We start from the raw sequence: 24,857 nt of genomic DNA, 5'->3' as shown, positions 1-24,857 counted from the left end.
AAACTACCACGTCAGCAAAATTCTGACGTGGCACTGTAGCACGTCAGAAAATTCTGACGTGCTACAGTGCCACGTCAGAATTTTTCTGACGTGGTTTAATCCCACGTCAGAAAATTGCTGACGTGGCATAGAACCACGTCAGCAATTTTCTGACGTGGCGATATGCCACGTCAGCAATTTTCTGACGTGGTAAGTCCTCACACGTCAGCAATTTTTTCAATTTTTATTTTTTAGGAAAATTAATGAACCTCCCGACGTTGTGGTGTTTGCCACGTCAAATTTTTCCTGACGTGTGAATAGTAACACGTCAGAATTTTCTGACGTGTTACTATTCACACGTCAGGAAAAATTTTCCTGACGTTTTATATATAACACGACAGAAAATTGCTGAGGTGGCAAAAAATTACACTGTAGCACACGTCAGAAAATCCCCTTTTTTTTGTAGTGTGGGGTGATTGTGCAAATATAACTAATACTTTCTCAAGATCATTATATTAGTACCCTCTAATCACATGCTAATATGTGTCAAAAAGCTATTAAAAGAAAATACTTATTAAAAAGCGGTAGGTCTAACTTTTTCTTTATATATATATATATATATATATATATATATATAAAAGCATCCCTATATTCTTATCGATTAATTGCTCATCCCCGTACGTATTGTTTGCTTATGAATTACATCTATGCTAACCAATTAATCATAGGGCACAAGGAAGGGGTCTCCAAAGAATAATCAGTATATTATATATATGTACAATAATTTTGGAAATTTTGGAATGTACGTATTCCTAGGATCAAGTGCAATTGTATTGGATCCATCTCCCCATGAGGACGTAAGTTGACTTGGCATTTGTGGACACAATAATATATACATATATGCTTAATTTTGATAATTCGATGTCTAATTAATTAAGGGTTTCTTATGCATGTTTAGGCAATTAATTAAAAACAGTTTGTATGCATTGTCTGTCACAAACTTTGACCTAAGTACATGTTAATTGGACTTAGTACGTATAGTATTAGCCTATATTAAATTGAATGACAATTAATGGTCGACCTAACTTAATAGAAAATATGTCATATAAGTAATTATGGCTTGCATAATGTTGGCAAGGTGGGAAATGATAATATTGATAGTTTTGAGAGGCATTGTAAATTGAGTAATAGTTTGAAGGAGTAAAATGTAGTTTTTGATAAAATGTTAATTAAATAATTAAACTGACGGCCTCTTCTTATCGATTTAAGTTTAAGAAAAATGGTGATTTAACCGTTTCTCCTAAAAATTTGAAGAATCAAATTGAAACATTCGGCAGTTAATGGATGAACTGAAATCTTGCTCATAATTCAATGATCAAAATCATATTTTCACGATAAAGAGAACAAAAGGTGCTAATTACTAAGAAAGAAAAAAAAAAGAAAAAAAAAAGGATTTATTTACCATGTTTTGAACGAATCAATATATTTTGATGTTACAGTAAGAAATAATAATGTACAGGGAGCTGAGTATGTATAACAACGAAAATGGCAGTATATTTACACATTTATACAGGCAAATCGAGCAGAAATTGAGGCTCCATACAACTTGAAATCGTATGTACAATGTTGCTCATGTCCGGCCTCCCTTCAGAATTATGAAGTAATGCTGAGTTGGCTACATTGATCAACACCCGAAGCTGCACTAAATTTGCATTACCATTGAGTTTTGGGTCCAACAAAGTAACCAAGACTTCAATGTCATCCTTCTTGCGGCACTCCTCGGTCCATCCTGCAAGAGTCTCTGAGCCTTGTATGGATTTTAGGCCCGTTATTAGCTCAAGCAAGAGGACCCCAAAACTATACACATCACTCTTTGGCGATACCAGACCCGTGTTTAGGTAGTAAGTGTCGACATAGCCTAACGAGCCTTTCACGGTAGTCGGCGTTCGTGACCCGTGGCTTGTGTCATGGCCCAACTTGCAAAGCCCAAAGTCGGCAAGCTTGGCGTGGTTATTGTCGATTAAGAGAATGTTGGAGGATTTGACATCTCTATGAATTATGGGCGGGTCGGCTTGAGTGTGGAGGTAATCAAGGGCCCGAGCTATGTCTAGGGCAATGCTCAAGCGGTTCGACCATGTCAATATCCCTGACAATTGGCCATGGTATGTGTGCATTTTTTCAAAAAGGCTCTTGTTTGGAACGTATTCTAGTAGTAGAAGTTGTTCTCCTGTTACCATATTGAAATTCGATAATAAGAGTGCTATAAAGAGTTCTTCAACTTTTACTACAAATTGACGTGAGAATACACATATTACTTAGCACGCAAGCCATTAAACAATTAAAATAAGTGTGTTGTTAATTAAGCATGAAGCATATATGCTATATGATTAACTCAAAGAGATGAATTCATTTATGCAAAGAACATCTGCAGGCCAATAACCATTAAGACATGGATGAAGGCCCAATTAGAAATCGAAGCCCATTAAATTGTGGGCCCAGTCAGTATTGATGAAGCATGAGCCACCCAAGGCCTATGTACAGGTAAGAACATCTATTCTTTGTTCAAGAGTAATGGGCCGGGCCCAAAATTGAATGAAAAAAGAAAAAAGGATGAGGTTTCTTCGGGCTTACCTTTCTCCAAGCAAAAGCCCAATAAGCCCACCAAATTGGGATGAGAGATCCTAAGCAGAACAGAAATTTCATCCAAGAACATCTTCTTGCTCCCACCTCTCTCCTCCATCACCCGCTTCACTGCACCAAATCTTCCGTCGCCAAGCTCCGCAAGATACACCAAAGATGTGCCTCCGACGCCTATCTGAATCTTGAACTCCCTCGTCGCCGTCCTCAGCTCTTCAAGAGCATACGTTCTTATAACACCAGGCCCACACAAACTGCTCTTTGAAATTGAACTTCCTCGGTGTTGTTTCCCATCGCCTTCTCTTTTGGAACATTTGGTTGCTTGGAACTCAAGGTAGACGACCCACTTCTTTAAGATCACGTTCAGAAGGATCACCAGCAGAATTGCACCAATTATCCATAGGTTTCTTCGGTTGTTTGTAGAGAAACCAAGGAGCCACATGGTGCCAGCTAGCTGTTTCCTAACTACGTGCTCTCTTGTGAGGGAGAGATTAATGGAAGTGGTTTGAAGGATCAGGGAAGGAAGAAAATTAAGTTGGTGCGTAGAAATGCTTTGAAGATTCATGGATTTGGAAGTTAGCATGAAAAAGCTTCATTTTCTCATGCATGGGAATATATAATTTAAGGGTCTTTACTCTGTCGTTCGTCTTTGTCCATTTCTTGTGAAACATCCATGATAATATTTTTATACCAAAAAGAATGTTTAATATTGTGTACGTGGTATTTACATATGTTTTTCCAAGAACCCAAATGTGTCATTTCTAAAGGGCATATATGCATGGCTCCAAATGTAAGCATATGCTGATCAGCACTAAGCAAAAGTTAAATTAATTAACCGCAATTATGCAAGTTATATATATTGATTGACCAAGTCACTGCATGTCAAGTGAGTCAAACCTAATCATCTTCCTAATCATTTAAGAACCTTTTTCTCCTCCTGTCCATGGATTTGAGAAATTTCACATAATTCAACTTAGTAGTTAGACTGTTCGTTAATTTCATTTGAAAAGGTCATGAATCTCATATTGTGTGTATATATATATATATATATATATATATATATATATATATATATATATATATATATTTCCCTTTTGTGAGCAAGACAAGGAGAGGGGAGTCTCGTGTTGTATTCACTTACAGATTAAGCAATTTTAATTAGGAGTTAAAAAAAAAAAAAAAAAACAAAAACAAATGAACAAGCTTTCATCTTAGTGCTTCCAAGTTCCAAGTAAATTCATTATTTAACAATAACAGAATTATTGATGCAGCAATGGATAGTAATGAACAAGAAAATAGCAAGTAGAAGGGATAAATATTTATAAGATTGTAAGACTATTACAAGAATCAAATAAACATTCTCAAATCAATACATGCCATATATGAATTTAAGGAAAAGTAATGAATAAACTCAACTCTAAGAAAATCAAATAAAATTCATAAATTGAGTTTGCTAGAGGCTATAAGCATATACTATAGCCTCCAATACTCCTAATACTACTAAAACACGGACTAGGGACTTTCAAAACCCTAATCCTAGCAAAACAAGGAAAGAAAGTCGGTTTTAAAGCTAAATAAACGCGGAAAAGTAACATAGCGCCCCGAGTGCACTCGATCGCAGGTATGTTTGCGCCCGATCGCACTTCCAAGGGCTAGGTGCGCTCAAGTAGCAATCGTTCGCAGTTACAAAGGAGTATCGGTCGCAGTATCGGAGACGAACTTCATATTTCCAGGGGTTGGACGCTCAAGCGCAAGCATCGTGTGCTCGATCGCTACTCCAGGGCGCTCGATCACAATCAACGTGCGATCGATCGTAGTTCTAGAAACTACTTTTTCTGTAGTGCGAATCTAGGATTGTATCACCATCTTCTGGGGTATTTTCACACTACGATCCATTCCTGTCTTCTTCATGAAATCCCAAACACTTCGATCTACATCAATTATCAATATTATTCCTCAATTGATTTAATTAGATTAAAAATTACTAGACTCCAATACTATTGTAGACTTCAATTTGACTCATAATTTTATTTATTATTATTATTTTTTGTTTTTTCTAAGCGACTCATAATATTTTGGTACAAGGATACGTTTGGGTTTACGATTTAAACATAATAATTTTGAAATGTGCGATTTAAAAATGTAATTTTTAAAAGTGCAGTTAAGTATTTAGGGTTTGCTTAAGATTGCATTTAAGGGGCTTAAAAGTACTTTTAACACTCAAAAAGTCCATTTAAAAAAAAAAAAAAGTACTCGTTTGGTAAAAAATAATTAAAAGTGCTTTTAAGGTTTCAAAAAGCCTAAAAATTGTTAAAACACACTTTTGGCAAAAACTTAAAAGTAAAGCTTTTGTCAAAAAGTGTTTTTTGAGTTAAAAGTTCTATTTCTCAAACACAATCATAAACAGACTCTTAGAGCATGTTTGAGATTGTGTTTGAGAAATAAAGTTTTTAAGTCAAAGAGAGTTTTTAGGCAAAAACTTCATTTTTAAGCTTTTGCCAAAAGTACTTTTTGACAATTTTTAGGCTTTTTAGACCCTTAAAAGCGCTTTTAATTTTTTTAACAAACGAGTATTTTTTTCTTCAAATGGACTTTTGAGTGTTAAAAGCACTTTTAAACCTTTTAAACACAATCTCAAACATGTCCTTAGTAAAATTTTAATTTAGCTTTTTAGATCAAATGTTTTTAAAAACTCATGTTTGAAAACGCAAATCTCTTTACATTTTCAAATCACAATATTTTAAAAATGCCCGTATAATTTAGTCGTACAGAGAATGAGGGGGTGCTAATGAAATAGAGTCTAGTGATAATTGTCTCCTATATTGTAGCAATGGGGGGAGGCTGAGCTAATGAATAAGAGTCTAGCGAGCGAGATTGGGCAATTACAAACACGGGAGTTGACTTTGGGGTGGCTGGCAAGAGATATTGCTAAACTAAACTAAACTGATCTGAAGATGCCGAACGTGGAAAAGAGGAGTTGAAGAACATGAAAGTGGTGGGTATTTTGAATGATTGATTGATTGACTCGTCATTGATCAAAATCACAAGAGAATGGGTGGGAATGGGTGTCAGGAAGTGGCGAATACGAAGCCTGTCTTCTTGGCGATCTACGCCACTGTTATCATTGGTGTAGTCTTCTCGTCTTTCTATGTCCTCTCCGCTATGTCCTCCGCCAAGTCTGCAGCTGACTCCAACACCTCCTGGCTCTCCTCTCCTTTCCCTTCTATTGCCAGTATGTTTTGTCTTTCCCAAGTTGCTGTTTTCACTTTATTATTGCATTGTCTTAATGCGTTTATGCTTCTTCCTGCTTTCTGCTATCAATATGTTCAGTGTTACGCACACCCATTTGAATCTGAGGGCTGCCAAATACGAATTTTGTGTTTAATATTTTGCATTTTTAGGATATTCCCATCTTCTTTTGCTTAGATGGGTTTCGGTGATTCAGTTGTACCGTACGTTGAAGATTTTGCAGATGTGCTTAGGGAAACCCATTCAATTTTGTATTTTAACTGTTGGGCAATGGATTCTTTTTAGAGCTTCAATGCGCTTCTTGTTGGCATTGAATTGGACTCTGTTTTAGCTAATGTCTCAAATTTCCAAGGAGGAACTAAAATAATAAATTTTGAACCTTTTTTTTTTTTTCGTTCCCCTATAATTTTTTTTTAATTTTTTATTTTTTTATGGGTGTTCATAAAAGCTGAGATCTCAGGATTGATTTCTTAACATGGAACTTGTTTTGGAGTTGAGCTAATGTTGGACTTCTTAGAGAATTGTTGCCTTCATTGTTGGTTTCAAGAGGAACTTGGAGAAGTTTTGGGTTTTACTTTTTGTCCAGTTTGGATCTATTTGCCTTCTATTAACAATGCAGTATTGGATGCATTCCCAAGAAACATTAGGAAAGCTCATATGCATGAATACATTATTAATACTTGTCACTAGATTTCCTATTTTCAGAGGTTCTCTTTCTTATTTCTGACATGGTTCATCAAGCTCTCTCCTTGCTTTTCCTCTCTCGTCTTTCTGTCTGTGTTTACAATTCACTTAACTCGATGCATATGTTCTTTCTCCAGAGGTAGATTCTCATCCAAGAGAGCAAGCACTCAATTTTTCTCCACCAGCAACTGTGGGTAAAGTTGGTGTGCCTGCACCAGCGCCTCAAAGCGCGTTGATGCCACCCATCTGGGAAGTTCCCCCACGAACCCAAAAAATGCCACCATTGAAGGCTTTTCAGCTGTCCAAAGAATTAGTCCAGCAAAGGGTGAAAGATAATGTCATCATAGTGACCTTTGGTAATTATGCATTCATGGATTTTATCCTGACTTGGGTTAAACACTTGACAGATTTGGGGCTCTCCAACCTTCTTGTTGGTAAGCTACATCTTAATTTGAACTTTGTAGCTTTTTTTCTGTTTGCACTTACCTCCTCCAAGTAACTTATTGTTGGTAGTATCTTGTATTTGTACTAGAGTGTACACCTGTTACAGGAGCTTGAAATCGTTGTTTCAGGTGCAATGGATACCAAATTGTTGGAGGCTTTGTATTGGAAAGGTGTTCCTGTTTTTGATATGGGCAGCCATATGAGCACAATAGATGTTGGTTGGGGCTCTCCAACATTTCATAAGATGGGGAGAGAAAAAGTAATTCTGATAGACTCCGTCCTCCCTTATGGTTATGAGCTGTTGATGTGTGATACAGACATGGTTTGGTTGAAGGTACTTTTTTTTTTTGGCTAAAAGGTTGAATTCAACTATGAGTTTTTCACTCCATAGTGGAGAGGCTAGGGTCTGTTGTGAAGGGGGAATCATTGCTAGAACTTGATTTTCAATAGGAAATGGAACTAATATGCTCTTTAGCTTGTATTCATTAAATATATTATATTCTTTTACTTGCCTGGGTTATAGATTTGTTGATTAGAAGTGCTGAGCAGCAAAAGCATTTATTATGTTTTTGTTCTAACTAGATGAGCTTGAATTTATGGCAACACGGCTATAATTAGTTCACTTACCTGGTGAACCTGTTGAGCTATGATTTCAATCTTTATTTTTTGTCTTTATTTTTTCATTATGATACCCTTTATATTTTCCCTTTCTGTCTTTTACTTCTTCTCAGGTTGTCTTCCTTAGCGCATTTTTTTTTTCTTTTTTCTTTTGCAATCAACCATATCTCAACAAGCACACTTCAATATCCGTATTTATCTGTTATAAGCAGTATCTTTAAGGGGTTATCATCCATACTTTTATTATATTTGGTCAACTAGTTCTTCCAGAAGATTACTGCTGGTCAAATTTGTTTTGCATTATGTGCTATTTTCTTGAAACAGAACCCACTTCCATACCTTGCTCGTTATCCTGGAGCAGATGTCTTAACTTCTAGTGATCAAGTTATACCGACAGTTGTTGATGACAGGCTAGACATTTGGCAACAAGGTGAAGTTTGTGTTAAATCAAGAGTCTGTTCATATATATTTTTGCTGTTTCTACTCTAGGGTTCATAATTACCCCATTTACCTCTATGCAAGCATGAGCTGTATGTACCTGTCATATGTAGGAGTTCTCTGTTGATAATGGGCATGTCAAACACTTTTTCACACATCATCTGCTGACATGAACATGTTTTCTTCATCGAATGACATCTTTTTGGACACTTGGAAAGTGCCTCACTTCTTTTGAAGTATTAAAATTTAACTAAAAACCTAGTTGGTCACCATAGATGTCTTCAACACCATGCTAGGATGGCTGGGAAAGAGCATTAATTTTAGTGATGGATAAAAGTATGAAACTAGTGGAGTGTGTTTTTTCCATTATAGTCTGTTACATTTTTGCAAGTTTCTTCTCAATGGTGCTTCCCATAAGTGTACAAAGACAAGGTACAGTATAATAAGTAATGTGAGGAAAAGTTTTGAAGTTCAAATTGTTATGGGAACCTCTTAGGATGGCCTACTTGCACCCTTGCCTATTCTTTGAAGTTTAGATAGTAGAATTTGCAGTTGCTCTCTCTCGCGCTTTTTTTTTTTTTTTTTTTTTGGTGTTTTTCATTTGTTTTAGTAAGTTGAACAAGTCCCAGTCACCCTTTCATTTCATATGCTCCTGGTCAAATCATTACCTAGTTAGATTACTAACTTGGATGTTTTTAACCTTTCACTTTTACAACTCCATGCTTTAATAAATTCTATACTCATGACATTTTTTCTTCATCTTCAACAGTTACTGGAGCCTACAATATTGGAATATTCCACTGGCGGCCAACAGATTCTGCAAAAAAGTTGGCAAAGGAATGGAAAGATATGCTTTTAGCTGATGACAAAATATGGGATCAGAATGGGTTTAACGATCTTGTACGTAGGCAGTTAGGACCATCTGTGGATGAGGACAGTGGACTTGTATATGCTTTTGATGGAAATCTCAAGCTGGGAATCTTGCCAGCAAGTATATTTTGTAGTGGACATACTTATTTTGTCCAGGTAGGATCTTACAATCACTCTTTGTAGGATGAACGTAGTCTCCATTTGTTTTTTCTGTACATAAATGCTAGATCTTTATTTCCTTTCCTAAATTTCTCTTAGGCAATTATTGCCATCTTAAGCTTGGAAGAATCATGGTTGACCCATTTAATATAGAGGAATAAATTGTATATTAAGCATGTCCTAAGACCTAATCCTACAATGGCAGGCCACGTACCAGCAATTCAGATTAGAGCCATATGCAGTGCATACCACATTTCAGTATGCAGGTACTGAAGGAAAACGCCACCGGCTGCGTGAAGCCATGGTTTTCTATGATCCACCAGAATACTATGATTCCCCAGGTGATTCTGGGTCACATGTTGCATGAGTCATCAATTTGTCTTCGGACGCATATGCTTATTCTCATATTTCCTTGCTCTATAGACTTGAGTCTCTAAATGTGTTGCAGTTTTTCTACTTTATTTTTAGAGTCTGATATTTATTTTTATTTTTATTTTATTTTATTTATTTTTTAAATCTGCACTGCTTATTGTCTTTTATCCATTGTATTTGCATCTAGGACCTAACCAAGAAACACCAAAGAAAAAAAAGGATGCCCTTCATCTGTGCTGATTATCCTTGATTTTTATTGCCACATTCTATCTCGATTGATATTTGTTGTTAAATTACCAGTTATCTTAAAAGTTTAAATTGATAAGAAATGGTGAACAATATTGTATCCATTGTATCTGCATCTAGGACCTAACCAGGAAACACCAAAGAATAAAAAGGATGCCCTTCATCTGTGCAGATTATCCTTGATTTTTATTGCCACATTTTATCTCGATTGATATTTGTTGTTAAATTACCAGTTATCTTAAAAGTTTAAATTGATAAGAAATGGTGAATTATATTGTTTAATTAATATTATAACACTCCACCTTAGAAACTCCCCCTCAACAAATGAGGTCACACTTGTGAAATATTTAATTGAAATGGAGGTTAAACTACAGAGTGAGGGTTTAAACTCAAGACCTCTCTAATATTATATTAAATCACCAGTTATCCCAAAAGTTCAAGCTAATAGGAAATGGTAATTTATTCGTTTAATTAATATTCTTACATTGCATCCTTAACATCTACAAGTATTCCTATTTCTTATACATTAATTTGTATGGGTTTGACTTAGGTACTATAAAAAAAAAAACTACAGGAGATGTTCTGTAGTTTTTTCAATGGACCAGATTTAATTCCAAGTTTTTCATGAGAAAAAGAGAGTGGAATTAAATCTGGACCATTGAAAAAACCACAGAAAATCTCCTATAATTTACAGTACCTAGGCCAAATCCAATTTGTATAGCCTTTGAGTCTGACACTTTATTGAGCTAAACATTAACGTGTTATACCTCTAAAAATTTACATTGCCTCACAGCAACAGCTATCATAACAACAATTAGCATTAGTAGTTATTCTTTGCAGTAGAGTGGTCCTCCATTAGGATGTAGTAGAGGAGGTTTAGGCATCCTTGGTTTATTATGGCATTTCCATTAATAATCCTGATGACTTGACTAGTATCAAAATGGAATCAGTTAATGAGTAGCCTGTCCTTTTCTTGCCCCCACTGGAACAGTTTTCGTACACCCTTATCTTAGGCAGGAAGCATGGATTGGATTTCCAGGGCTGATTCATGTTGGATTTGGAACATTGTAAGGTTTTTTCGTCTCACCATTGATCATTCTGTTAACGCATCTTAATTCCATCATTCGAGGGCAGGTTATAACAATATATTTTGTATTAAGGTTTTTATGTGTAACACCAATGTAAGTGAGCTACATTGAGATTTAAAGCACCAAAATAAGGGAGCACTTTACACTGTGCTCTCTCCTTAATCTTTCTGATTTGGTAACATATGATTCAATCTCCTAGGGGTGGGGTGTATTTTTTATACAGGAGACTGTCAATTACGAGGAAATAGTTAATCAAGGAAAAGAAAAAGAGAGTATAGAAATAACGTGGAAGTGGTCCAATTCGCTTAACACTCCATGTGGGTTCCCCACTCCAATTGTATAGCTACTGTATTAGGAGGCCATCTCTTCGCTATAAAGGTCCCTTTCTCCAATCTGGCATGATCACCTATGGCAAATGCACAAAAATGTAATTAACCATATGCTGTTCAATGAGATTGTACGCATGTATCTGGTATGATTAGTTATTGTATTTTGAGCATCTAAATAATAATTTGACCCTGGGTCTGTCATGAGTTTGGGGAGGCCATCTTTTTCTCCCAAGGCAGAGTTGAGGAATGGAAACCTGCTCAATTGCATTAATCATAACCAAAAATATATGGTCTAATTTGGAATTCTATAGAGTGATGATCCACATAATACTGAAAATGATTCTTAAGTTGATTGTTGTAGCAATCACTTTGTTGACTTTTTCCTTGAGAAATATGCAACAGATAATACTAAATGACAGCAAAGGTCAATGGTATAAAGAATTTTTTGAATTTTCTTATGATAAATATTATAAAAGAGTTTCTTGTAGATAGGATCAATTGCTTTTCATTTGCTCTTTACCTGAGGACACTTGTTAGCCAAGGAAAATATTCTTCTGTAAATCTCATAATTGGTTTGGATTTTGCTAGGCATCTCTCTCTCTCTCTCTCTCTCTCTCTCTCTCTCTCTGTGATACACTTGCACAGATGTAGATATTATCAACTGCTTTTCATTTGCTCTTTACATGAGGCACACTTGTTAACCAAGGATAATATTCATCTGTAAATCTCATAATTGGTTTGGATTTTGCTAGGCATCTCTGGACCAGAATTAGTATTGATGAGAACTTTCGTTTCTTTATGAAGTTAACCAATGTCTTTGTCAGTTTACTTAAGTTGCTTAAGGACAAAATGGGTGACAAGTCCACCTCCTGACTGACTTCTAAATTTCCTGAACTCCGAAACCTGAGTTGTTCTCCTAGAGTCACAGAAGTGTACTCCCAAGTGTCTTTTTTTTTTTTTAAATGTATGTACTCCCAAGTATCTAGAAGCTCTGTTTGTATATTATGATATTTATATGAACTTTGATCAACCTTGTGTCCTTACTTATGGCCATACCTGTATATTTTGGTGTTAACCACATCTGCGCTATCACCTCAAAATAACTAGTCAATTTTTAGCTTTCATAGAATTACTTATAAAACTTAGTTTCACCTAGTAAGTAAGCAATAGAGAATTTTGCACTTATAAATGTCTTTATAAACCACTCACTCAATATGGGATATTCATCTTCCTAATGTGACTAGTGTGTTACAATCTCACCCACTCCTCCCCCTAAACCCTTGACGACCTCGTCAAAGGCACGTTGTGCAGTACTCCAGTACCACATGGTGTTACCAGATGAATCTAATACCATTAGTAATGACCCAGATAAAGTATTAGCCATATCTACACTATCACCCCAAAAATACTAGTAAATTTGGAGCTTCCCTAGAATCACTTATAAAACTTAGGTTCATTTAGTAAGTAAGGAATATAAGACTTAGCACTCATAAGTATCATTATAAATTACCCATTCTATGTGAGTTACTTATCTTTCTAATATATGATCGGGGTGTTACAACCATACAGGATTGTCTTGGCAATTTTCTTAAGAAAGCATATTTTCACTTCCTATTATTTCTCTTATCTTAAACCAAAAAGAGCTCGTTTCTGTTAGATAATATATTGCCTTGTCAGCAACAAAGTTTGCACCAAATTGATGACTGGAAAGGCACACCTGAATATATGGACACTTGCTCTGTAGCATCAACTTATAGTTAATGAAGTGATGCATGCATCATTTATCTTGGATGAATATCACATTGTTGCTGCAGCTTAACTTCTTTGTGGAAATCATGCAGGAGGTTTCTTATCGTTTAAGCCATCTCTTCCAAAGAACTTGTTACTAGATGGGGAACATAATGTTGAATCACACTTTTCTCTTGTTAATTACCAAGTATGTATATATGTATTAACCTAATCCAACCAACATCTTTCATTTGTTTGGATATTTCTATATTGCGTCTCATGAATTACTTTATAAATGATTCTTTCAGATGAAGCAAATAAGGACTGCACTTGCTGTTGCTTTATTGTTGAATCGTACACTGGTGAGACCAACTAAACCTTTGAGAAGTATGTTTCTATGTTTTGTGGTAGTTTTTACTATGATAGATTTCATGCATCAGTGTACTCAGAAGTCTTATGTCCTTTATAACGATTACCTTATTGTATCGTTATGTATTCATATTTTTTACTTATTTGCGATATCACGTCACATTTGCAAAGAAGAAGGCACAATAAATGCCATGCTGTTACTTATGCTAATAGGGAAAATTTGAACTTGGACGAATCCTGGATTCAAAATTCAGTGTGGTATATATTTATCTTATTTTAATTACAATATTTTTTTTTTCTATCATCATCACATTATTAATTATAACTTTGATTCTCAGTCATACTATAAATGCTTCTCATAGGAACAATACAATGGTTACATTTAAAAAATGTGGAAATTATACCTTTTGCTCAAAGCTTTGTTGATTTTCTTCAAGTTTATATTATGCTAATAGAATAACTTATTAATTTTTTCACCATCTTATTGTAAGATGCAATTAAATTGATAGTTTGATGTATTCATAAAAAGAAAAAATTGATAGTATGATACATATTAAATTACTATGTGTCCTAAAAGCTTAAACTTATAGGAAATGATGAATTTAATCGCTTATTATTAATATTTTAATACTTCCCCGCACATTTAGGACTAGACAACGCATGAAACATTTAATTGAAATCGGGGTAAAGTTTGAAGTCAAGGTTCGAGCTCTAGATCACTACCATGATATTGTGTCAAAATTAGGGTTTGCACAAAAAAGAGTTTTAAATATCTGTATCCCTCTCACTATTTTATGTTATATATTAGGGAAAATACAATAAATGATAGAAATTTTTTTTTTTTTTTGATAAGTAAAAATGATAGAAATACTTTTTTTGATAAGTGGAAAATGATAGAAATACTTTTCATCTTTATTACAATACTATCCTTTCTGATGATACAGAATCCAAATTGTATTTAACAAGTTACTGGATCCACATTCTAGGTTGCAATGTTTCATTTCTATGTTGCATCACTTGTGTTATCCTTTTAGAACAACGTAGCAAACTGATGAAAAGCATGTTGAAGACGAGTTTTATGAACACTCAAGCGTCCAAAGAGGAACACTAGCTAAACTTCCATAAGTTAGCTTGTTTGATCAATCTTGGTTCAACAGAAGATAGTTTTCATGTCCTTATTATGGAGCATTGAGATTGTTTAGGATTGCTTGATTTGGAAAGCAATTCACTGGAACACTAGTGAAATATGTTGCCAATAATTGAGATAACTTGAAGTATTATAAGGATGAGAGGAGCCCAATAATAATGCGGGCTCAGGCAGTGATGAGAATACGTTTCCCTATGATTTACTGTAGCACTGTGACCCTATATAAAGGTTAATGGTGGAAAAAGATTCATTTGTGTGCATGTCACAGGAAATTGACATAGAGAGTATGACAATTTTCTATATTACCCCTACCTTGACAATTTTCTAAATTACCCCTACCTTTTATTAAAATGCAAACAAGAGTCTTATCAAACGTTGGTGCTACCTTTAATATAAAGCAAATGAAATTTTAGAAAGATCACTACATCTTTATCTTCCAAGAAATGTAAAGTGAGACAGAGGGAGTGTGTATATATAACATACTTGTGTACATGTCTGTTGTGTATGTACTTATCCAAAAAAAAATTCTTATATGCATGTGATCCTACACACACACATATAGATATTAAAGTGTCCATGCTTGGCAAAATCATGTGGCTGACACAAAATTGTTGAGTTGATTGACTTTACAAGTTTCAAAGTAGATGTTAGGATCACTTACACTGAATTTGGTTTACTTTTTAACTGTGGAACTGAAACCAAAAATGACAAAGGAATCTGAAATGTGGGTGGTCAGCCAGCTCTGTGGATCACCTGGCTGACTTCTCTGTGGTTCATTAAAACTAAGGAGATGTGTCTATTTGGTTGAGTTTATAGAACATAAATATCTAATTTGTTAAGATTAAAACTTGCATTTTCTGGTAATTTTGAAGTTTATATTTTGATCTCTTTTTTTGTGCATTTATTGTGTGACTTTTAGGTCATGCCTCCACTATGGTGCAGGTTGGATAGGCTGTGGTTTGCACACCCTGGAGTTTTGCAAGGGTCTGTGACTAGACAACCTTTTCTTTGCCCTTTGGACCATGTATTTGAGGTACTTTTGTTATCTTGTAGCTTGTAATTGCAGTTGTGATCTATTGGAAGATTCTGTTGGCATTGTTTGATACTGAAGGATTGTTGTAAAATCAACTAGATTTTGCATGCACGCCGTGAATTAAAAACCGATGGAAGTAATGGCTTTTTCGATAAGAGTTTCTCTTTGTAAAAATAATCACTGAATGGTATTTAATTAGACATTAGTAGTGATTATGTTTTGGGATTTCATTAGACATAAGTAGCAATCACATTTTAAGTTTCACATTCTTTCAATGAGTTATGTGATCTCATTAGACATAAGTAGCTGTTATAGTTTGTATGAACGGTTTAGACACAAAAGGCGGAAGCTATTATATTATTCAACTTATGTTAACCTAATACAAGCATCCTATTATATAGGATTAGGGAAATACCATAGAGACTAAAATACCTCCAAAACCCTAATGACTCAAACCCTAACTCTTCTAACACTCCCCCTCAAGCTGGAGCATATACATCATATGAATCCAGCTTGGAAGATATAAGCAAACGAAAAACAACTAGAAAACATATTCTAACACTCCCCCTCAAGCTGGAACAGCTTGGACCACACAAGTTAATTAAATAAAACTTCAATGCCGGTCGAAAACTCGTTGGTAACTTGAACAACCATTTGATCGGTTCTCGCCGAAAAACACCAAGGCCGGTCGGATGCAACGATCACTTGATCGGTTCTCGCCGGAGAATCCAAGGCTGGTCGGATACATCGATCTTGGGATTGGTTCTCGCCGAAAAACACCAAGGCCGGTCGGATGCAACGATCACTTGATCGGTTCTCGCCGGAGAATCCAAGGCCGGTCGGATACATCAATCACAAACAACAAACAAACAACAAATTTTCACATGATTAACCAACAAGATTAGCTGGAAAACAGATACCGGACAAACAAAAAACTTTGCCGGAGATTCGCTGGACATACGCCGGAACTTCGTCGGGGCTTCAAAACTGGCCGGAAACACACAGAACAGGCTGGCAATACCTAAAAACAGAAGAAAAACACTGAAAAACAGAACAGAAACAGTCACTGGAGGCTCGCCGGACCATTGCCAGAGTATCGCCGGAACTTGCCGGAGAAGACAGAACACTCCGGCCACTTCAAAAACAGCAACTACAGAATCAAAAGAGGGCCACACAGTAACGTTTCAACACCAAAAGCATCAAATCGTCGGAATATTTTTTTTTTTTCCCGATGGCCGCTGCAACTTTTCCGGCCACCACAGAACACTCCGGCCACTTCAGACAAGACAGAAAACCACCGCAGAACCATCCGGCCAGCATCACAGAACATCAAAAACAAACAAAATATATATATATATATATATATATATATATATATATATATATATATATATATATATTTTTTTTTTTTCTCACCGGAAGGAGTTCCGGTCACCATAAAACAAGAACAAAACAGCTCTACGGAACTCTTTGGAGCTCTTTGAAGGTACTGCCCGTGTGGGTTAGCCCACACGGGCAGTGCTGCCACCAAGAAGAAAACTAAACTACCCAAGAATCGAAACAAGCTCTGATACCATGTTATAGTTTGTATGAACGGTTTAGACACAAAAGGCGGAAGCTATTATATTATTCAACTTATGTTAACCTAATACAAGCATCCTATTATATAGGATTAGGGAAATACCATAGAGACTAAAATACCCCCAAAACCCTAATGACTCAAACCCTAACTCTTCTAACAGTAGCGATCACATAAAATAATCACTGAAGGCAGGAGAGAGATTCATTCTATTTCCTCTTACATTTTCCTATTCCCATCATCACTAACACTCACTCTACAGGTAGGCCTTTTATTTCTTCTTTTATTCTCGAGTTGGGAGTGTTGACCTATATATGCACTTTGATTTTTCTTGTTACCACCCTGATCTGTAACATATTAGGATCATATAGAACTATCAATTGGATGTTCTGGTTAAGTTTGTGTAAAAATCCATTGCTTTTTTTAATAAGCAATTGAAATTCATTAAAATGCAAAAGAGCACACTCAAGTATACAGGAAGTATACAAAATAAACGCCTAACCAGAAAAAGATAAAAGATTAAAAAAAAGTGGGGGGGGTGGGGGGGTGGGGGGTTGGGTTTGTGGTTCATGGAAACTAGAAATATGAAAACACTCAATAGGCAGCCATCCATAGGAATAGGCTATTGAAGAAGAAAGTCTCTAACTCTGCCACTGTCTTCAAAGCTTTGGATGTTTTCTTTCGCTCCAAATACACCTCTAAACCGCTTCACTTTGAGGACTACCATTAAAAAGTGTCTTTGGATATAGAGTTCCTACATAGAAAATTTTTATATTGGGGAAAGGATATGATCCAAACATTTTCATTATACCAAGAATGTGGTAATAGTGTAGAAAATCAGCCTGCGATGTATCCTGATTTCATGAATATATTTTTAATACAAGGCCTATTTTTTGTCCATCCTAGTAGTAGGTAGTGGAAGAAGCATGACTCTTAAAAGTGTTAATATTTTTGTGTAAGTAATCGAAATATCATTAAAAAGCAAAAAAGCGCAACCTAGGTACTGAGAAGTATACAAGAGAAACACCTACCTAAAAAGAGAAGAAAAAAATAAAAAATAAGAAAATCATGAAAACTAAGCAAATTAGGATAGACAAACGCAACTGTTCAAAAGTAAAGAGTATTAAAGAAAAAAGACTTAAGCTCCACCGCTGTCTTCAAAACTTCTATAATTTCGTTCCCTCCAAAGACATTACAAAAGGCATAAAAGCACCATCTTTCACACAACTGCACTATGAGGAATACCATATAACCCCCTCCATCAAGCAAACAAGTCTACTACTTGTCTAGGCATAACCCAAGACAATCCAACACTACTGAAGGTGGCACTCCATAGGGCACAAGCAACCTTACAATAGAGAAGAAGATCCACAAACTCCCCTCTTCTTACACATATAACATCAATTGACTACAATGACATGCCTCTTCCTTAAGTTATCCATGGTAAGGATTTTCCCTCGGGTGGCCGACCTAGCAAAGAAAGCCACTTTCAAAGGAATCTTATTCCGCCAAATACTCCATCGTAAGGACAAGGACGCTTTAGAAAAATCTAACGTCGAACAACCCTCTTTTGGAGGAGGCCTAGCAAAGCCGCGCTTAAAGGTGTTAAATGTTATATTTGTTTAGGTTTACCGTAGATGAGCTTATCAGTAGTTCCTGTCATTATCTTCTTTAAAATGGTTATTTGGCTAGAAATTGAAAAGTTGTAGAGAAATTTTAGTTGTGAGAAATATGAAAAGTTGGAATGCATGGTTAAATTCAGAAATCTAACAAATCCACTGTTTATTATAGAATGAATTTGCTATTTAGTTGCAAATCTCTTGCAGATTGTTTAAAACGAAGAATGGAACATTAAGGGATCTCAATGTCCATGACAACTATGCTGTATTTTTTATCTGCTTTCTGATGTGAAGGAATATGCACTGCCTGCAGGTAAATGTCATGTTGAAAGAACTGCCACTGGAGGAATTTGGCCCTGCGATCAACATTAGGGAGTACTCTTTCCTTGACAATCCATCAGTGCCAAAAGAGGTAAATGAGTATTTTTATTTCAATGGTCAAGTTACTTTCCTAGACCTGTCACTTAGTGGGGAACATCTTCGCTTGTTGCAGGTGAAAGGTTCATGGCTTGATGTTCAGCTTTGTCAAGAAGGAACCCGTGATTGTCATGCATCTAATGATACCAGTACACCAGGCGCACTCAGATTTCCAAAGCGCAGCAATGAAGAAACGGTATTGCAGATTTTTATACAGGCTTAATATTAGTATCTTATTAAATAAACTGAAACCAAACCCAAACACTTTAATGATTAAACAAACATAGCTTCTGTGCTTAGACTAAACATCATGATGCCGTTGGTCTGCTATATCTATTTTCATAGTAAGGGTTTATATTTATAGTGACTTGCTCATGCTAAACTAAAAAAACAATGGTAAATGGAATTTCTAGGTCACTCAATTTCGATTAATTATTAAAAAAAGAAAAAACTTTTAACAATATTTCCTGTGTTTTTGTACTTGTGAGTTATTTAGTAGTGCGTATTCTATATCTATTTGTTTGAAATTCATTGAGCAGCAGCTCAAATGACACTTTGTCTCTCCTTAAGAAGAGGTAAAAGGTAAGGTTGTAGGCACAAGATCGATTAGGTACATGTGTAACTTATCAATAATATATATTTTATACAGTTTTCTGAAAAACCTCCGTGACTTAAGTTGTAGATTCTCAGATAACTAAGATTAGAGTGGTATTATGTGCTCTTGAACACTATGTATCTTTTGCAGTGTCTCATCTCCCCTTAGAACTTACTGAACATGTCAAATTTTACTTGTATTATACAGTTCAAGGCTGTATTCTCCACATTCAAGGATGTCAAAGTCATCCAGTTCTCTTCAATGCAAGATGCTTTCCTAGGATTCAATGACAAGGTAAATCTTTTTTTTTTTTTTTTTAATTTATTTTTTTCCCTCTTGTAATAAGGTAGTACAAAAAAAACCACTTTTGTTATATTGTGCTGACAGAGTGTTAATCTTTATGTTCAGACAACGGAACAGAGATTCAAGAATCGCGTGAAGCGGTATGTTGGTATATGGTGTTGTGTGGGTAATCACACTCCCGGACACATATACTATGATATGTACTGGGATGAGAAACCTGGTTGGAAACCAATACCGCCTCAAACTCCAGAGGATGATCACCCACCTTTGTGATGTCCAATTTTAGGCTTATGTTGGTCAAAAAACCACAAGAGCAATGGAGAGAAATATAAGAAAAACATCCAGAGCTGGTTTAGTTCCTAACAAAGAGAAAATCTAGTTTAATGGAAGAGGTTGTACTATGTTGAAGAATGTTACATTGGTAGAATGGAAGAGGTTGTATCCAAAGAGAAAATCTAGTTTAAAATAGGGATGAGAGGACATTTACATTGCATAAGAATATAAATCATTTTTTATTTGTATGATATTTTTCATGGTGCAAAAATAAACGGAAGGTAATAATTTGAAGGAGAGAGTGATACTTGATTTGCTTTTTCACGTAAACATTATTATGGCCAGATTGCTTTTGATTAATTAGTATTATGTTCAAGAATGTTATTCTCTTCAATTCTATTGTTTGGTTGTGGATCCGGATTTCCTAACGTTTATTAATTCATTGAGCCATGACTTTGCAAAATATGTCGTTTTTGTGGATTAGGATTTCCTAAAATTTTTTTATGGAATTCGGGTAGGAAATGAGAGGGGGTCGGGACCTAGATGCCCCAGGCAGGTGGATCTCGCACTTTGGGCTGCTTGGGGCACTTGGGCCTTGATCCTCTCCTTTCTCATTCGTTGCTTGAATTATGTGGAATTTGGGCAAAGAATTTTAGGGAATTTTCAAAAACGTATCTCGTTTTTATTTTTTATTTCACGATTTTTATTTTTCTTTCTAGAGACTTTCTCCTTAAATCTCTCTCGAATTTTTAGTTTGACTGTGGTAAAGATTCTTAAGTAGTTTTCTCTTCTTTCTTCTTACCCATTTAATTTTATTATTATTATTTTTTTTTTTTTAAAAGTGCATTTAAACGGTGTAAACTCATTGGCCTTGAGATTTCAATGCATTTTACATTGGTTTACATTGGTCCGGCCACCCTCAATGGGGTGGCCAAACACCCGTTATTTTTTATTATTTTTTTTATATATATATTTTTAATATAAAATAATATTTTATTATTATTTTTTGTTAGTAGATAGGTGTTTTATTTGTGGTTTTAGGATTTCTAAAAAAGAATCTTAACCATAAACTGAATATTTTCCGGGGGAGAGGATTCTGTTCATCATATATGGTGAAATACATATAACATAATAACGAAATGAGTGATTAATATGACATTATTGTATTCAACCCACATGCTTAGTAAGTTCGTAGCTTTACTTGTAGACTCTTCATGTTTATACTCCTACACCCTTGTAGTTGTAGATGATGCCATCAGTCCCACCATCCTCTCTAGATGATACCATCTTTCCCAAGCGCTTACTTTCCCTTTCTTTCTTTTTCCCATGGACCTTGGACGACTTGAATCCTCTACATCAGCGGAGTCTGACAAGAGGCTGAATTCCTGTAGCACTACCGAGCTCACAAAAGGGGGTATTTTGAGAGAGTTAAGCAAATTTTGGCGAAAAATAGTATTTGACGAGCTTGTTAGGAATGCTCAGATTTTCATCGTCGGCTTCTTTTGCTTTGGATCAAATTTGTCCCAACAGAGCGTCTCACTGCCATGCTAATCAGCAACACAATATATCAAATCTTACCCAACATTTCCTTTGTTCTTATCCCGAAAGCGAACTCTTTGTTGTTGCGTCCTTCATCTTATTTTTCCACTGCTTCGCAACTATTCGAGGAAACGTCTCAAAGAGATCGACATGCACAAGATGCCCCCATTCACAGCGTTCATGATCTCATTAAATCCTCCACCATGAGACTAACATTGTAACAACCAGTATTGGTCATTGCATTGCTCTCAAGATAGGTTCTCTTGCCCACTTGCCCACATCTACCTCTCTGCTAACGGCGTATTCTAGAGCCCGAGATTTTCGCTCTTCATTGGCTTTGTTTGATGAAGTTCATAATAGAGATGTGATCATTGGGAATGCTATGATTACTGCATGCGTTGAAAATGGATGCTATAGCGCAGCTATGAATTTCTTTGCGGAGATGACTGAGGAGGGAACTGGGTTTGATTCAACGACTCTATTGGTGGTCGTGTTGGCTTCATCCCACATGAATCACTTGAAACAAGGACAAGTACTTCACGGGTTGAGCATGAAGGCTGGGATTCTTTTTAATTCTGTTTTATGCAATGCTCTCATGGACATGTATGCAAAATCCAATGATTTGAGCTCTTCGGAGCGTATGTTTGCAAGGACGGAATGTAGAGATACTGTTTCATGGAATTCAATGATAAGTGGGTGTCTTTATAATAATCATCCTGAGAAGTCCTTATGGTACTTCAAAGAGATGGCTTTTTCTGGAGAACGACCAGATAGTGTCAGTCTGTCTAGTGCTATTTCAGCATCTTCTTGTCTTGGAGATCTGATTTTTGGACAAGTTATTCATGGTTGGGAAATCAAACTGGGTTATGAGGACAGCTCCCACATTTCGGTTGCCAACTCACTCATTTCTTTATATTCACACTGTGGAGACATTGAGGCTGCAGAGACTGTGTTCAGAGAAACAATACACAAGGATGCCGTTTCATGGAATGCAATGTTGGAAGGATTTGCCTCAAATGGAAAGATTTCTGAAGCATTTGATCTTCTGCATGAAATGCAAATAACGTGGTCTATTCAACCTGATAAAGTAACTATTGTAACCATAATTCCACTTTGTGCAGAAAAGATGCTTTTGAGAGAAGGAAGAACCTTACATGGATTTACCATTCGTAGGCAGATGGAAACAGATCTATCAGTGAAAAACTGCCTCGTGGACATGTATTCAAAATTCAATAGTCTAACGAAGGCTGAGCTCTTGTTCAATTCAATGGCAGAAAGAGACTTGGTGTCATGGAATACAATGATATCTGGATATTCCCAGAATGGGTATTCTGGAGAAGCTCAAAAGTTATTTAGGGATTTCCTCCGTTTGTACTCAAAATGCAGCTTGTCAACACTTTTAGCTATACTTCCTTCCTGTGATTCCCACGAGTCTCTCCAGTTTGGTGGATCAATTCACTCTTGGCAATTGAAATTGGGATTTTCAAATGATATTCTTGCAGTTAATTCCCTCATGTACATGTATATTAACTGTGGATACTTGAAAGCCACTTTCTCATTGTTGCAGAGAATTTTTGTTGCAGCGGATATTGCTTCTTGGAACACAGTAATTGCAGGCTGCACACAGAAAGGACATTTCCTAGAAGCTTTAAAGACTTTCAGTTTAATGAGGCTGCAGGGACCTATTGTCAGCCACGATTCTGTTACTCTTGTTAATGTCATATCAGCTTGTGGAAATCTAGGGTTGGTTTCTGAAGGGAAATCTATTCATGGGCTTGCTCTTAAAACTTTAACGGGATCAGATACCCGTGTGCAGAATGCATTAATTAGTATGTATGGCAGATGTGGGGATACTGAGAGTGCAAAGTCTGTGTTTGATTCCTCTTCAAATCGCAATTTATGTTCATGGAATTGCATGATCTCTACTTTTTCTCAGAATAAGAATGCTAGAAGAGCAATGGAACTGTTTTGTTCTCTTGAATATGGACCCAACGAGATTACCTTTGTTGGCATTCTCTCGGCTTGTACTCAACTTGGAGTTCTAAGATACGGAAAGGAAATTCATGGTCATGTGTTAAGGTTAGGATTTCAGGAAAATCCTTTTATATCTGCAGCTCTTCTGGATATGTACAGCAATTGTGGTAGATTGGACATTGCTATCCAAATATTTAGAAATACAAGGGGAAAGTCTGTGGCAACTTGGAATTCTATGATTTCTGCATATGGGTATCACAGTAATGGTAGGAAAGCAATTGAAACGTTCCACAAAATGAACAAGGCTGGAACTGTGGCAACCAAAAGCACATTTATAAGCCTTTTATCAGCTTGCAGCCACGCCGGGTTTGTGGATGAAGGTATCTGGTATTATGATCATATGCTGGAGGAATATGGAGTGGAACCTGTCACTGAGCATCACGTCTGCATAGTTGATATGCTGGGCAGATCTGGTAAGCTTCATGAGGCTTATGAATTTATTAAGCAAATGCGGAGGCAGCCTGAAGCAGGTGTTTGGGGGGCCCTGCTTAGTGCTTGCAACTACCATGGAGACCTTGAGATGGGAAGAAAAGTGGCAAAACTTCTTTTTGAATTGGAGCCCGAGAATGTTGGGTATTACATTTCACTGTCGAATATGTATGTTTCTGCTGGAAGTTGGAAAGATGCTGTTGAGTTGAGAGAAACAATTCAGGATCAACGGCTAAAGAAGCCAGCAGGTTACAGTCTCATTGATGTTGGTTAACTGTGAAGCCAAAAAATACCAATACCCAGTTGCTATGTGGCATGATTGTGGACCGTCTAATGGAAATCAAGACCAGATATAATTTTCATTGTTATCGATGATGATTTTTTTTTTTTTTTTTTTTTTTTTGAATGATGGAAAACTCCTAAGGCATAGCTACTTTGAGTACCCAACTATGAAGGATAAACCTTGGATTCTCTCCAATACAGCTCGGGTAAGACTGGGCTTCGTTGTAGGCATGACCCCAAGGAATTATTTGCAATTAGGAGAAGTCGAACATCATACCTGATGGAGATGCCGCCAAGTCCAAGGCTTTCCACTTGGGCCAATTCCTTGGGGTTAAACCCAACAACTTTGAATATAGAGTTATTTATTCTCACCATAGTCTTGGGAAAACTAGCTACA

The 24,857-nt window shown here is 36.1% G+C and overlaps 3 protein-coding genes across 6 annotated transcripts; 2 read left to right on the top strand and 1 right to left on the bottom strand.

Moving 5' to 3' along the window:
• Nucleotides 1-1,544: 1,544 nt before the first annotated feature.
• LOC132174206 (protein CYTOSOLIC ABA RECEPTOR KINASE 9-like) lies at nucleotides 1,545-3,058 on the bottom strand. The gene is made up of 2 exons (XM_059585898.2): nucleotides 2,611-3,058; nucleotides 1,545-2,206 (listed from the first exon to the last, which is right to left on the bottom strand). The coding sequence occupies exons 1-2, from the start codon at nucleotides 3,056-3,058 to the stop codon at nucleotides 1,545-1,547; spliced, it is 1,110 nt and encodes a 369-aa protein (XP_059441881.2).
• Nucleotides 3,059-5,400: 2,342 nt separating this feature from the next.
• On the top strand, nucleotides 5,401-20,570 carry XEG113 (xyloglucanase 113). Of its 4 annotated transcripts, none has more exons than XM_088514611.1 (13): nucleotides 5,401-5,848; nucleotides 6,693-6,983; nucleotides 7,122-7,327; nucleotides 7,936-8,041; nucleotides 8,819-9,075; nucleotides 9,284-9,419; nucleotides 12,955-13,049; nucleotides 13,150-13,203; nucleotides 15,277-15,390; nucleotides 18,902-19,000; nucleotides 19,082-19,201; nucleotides 19,808-19,894; nucleotides 20,009-20,570. In XM_088514611.1, exons 1-13 carry the CDS (start codon nucleotides 5,668-5,670, stop codon nucleotides 20,174-20,176), a joined length of 1,914 nt encoding a protein of 637 aa, XP_088370737.1. In that variant the 5' UTR covers nucleotides 5,401-5,667; the 3' UTR covers nucleotides 20,177-20,570. The 4 variants fall into 4 exon arrangements, with proteins under 4 accessions (XP_088370737.1, XP_059442453.1, XP_059442454.1 ...); XM_059586470.2 differs by having other exon boundaries at nucleotides 19,988-20,570; XM_059586471.2 differs by having other exon boundaries at nucleotides 6,687-6,983.
• Nucleotides 20,571-21,385: 815 nt separating this feature from the next.
• On the top strand, nucleotides 21,386-24,523 carry LOC132175506 (Tetratricopeptide repeat (TPR)-like superfamily protein). The gene is given in 2 exon segments (XM_059587479.2): nucleotides 21,386-21,919; nucleotides 21,922-24,523. Coding segments are annotated over 2 exon segments (2,730 nt in total). The 5' UTR covers nucleotides 21,386-21,720; the 3' UTR covers nucleotides 24,453-24,523.
• The last annotated feature ends 334 nt before the right edge of the window (nucleotides 24,524-24,857 follow it).

This window comes from Corylus avellana, chromosome 3, assembly GCF_965113065.1.
Source record: "Corylus avellana chromosome 3, dhCorAvel1.hap1.2, whole genome shotgun sequence".
In the NCBI taxonomy this organism is placed as follows: domain Eukaryota; kingdom Viridiplantae; phylum Streptophyta; class Magnoliopsida; order Fagales; family Betulaceae; genus Corylus; species Corylus avellana.
The sequence above is the reverse complement of the archived record's forward strand: the minus strand, read 5'-3'. Positions and strand labels throughout refer to the sequence as shown.

Bases quoted from the DNA above. Each gene is read 5' to 3' on its own strand.
- LOC132174206 (XM_059585898.2), bottom strand. From the start codon at position 3,058: ATGTGGCTCCTTGGTTTCTCTACAAACAACCGAAGAAACCTATGGATA. The intron at 2,207-2,610 runs GTAAGCCCGAAG...ATATGGTAACAG, and splicing joins GGGCTTTTGCTTGGAGAAAG to GAGAACAACTTCTACTACTA.
- XEG113 (XM_059586469.2), top strand. From the start codon at position 5,668: ATGGGTGGGAATGGGTGTCAGGAAGTGGCGAATACGAAGCCTGTCTTC. The intron at 9,420-12,954 runs GTGATTCTGGGT...GAAATCATGCAG, and splicing joins AGAATACTATGATTCCCCAG to GAGGTTTCTTATCGTTTAAG. The intron at 13,204-15,276 runs GTGAGACCAACT...TGTGACTTTTAG, and splicing joins TATTGTTGAATCGTACACTG to GTCATGCCTCCACTATGGTG.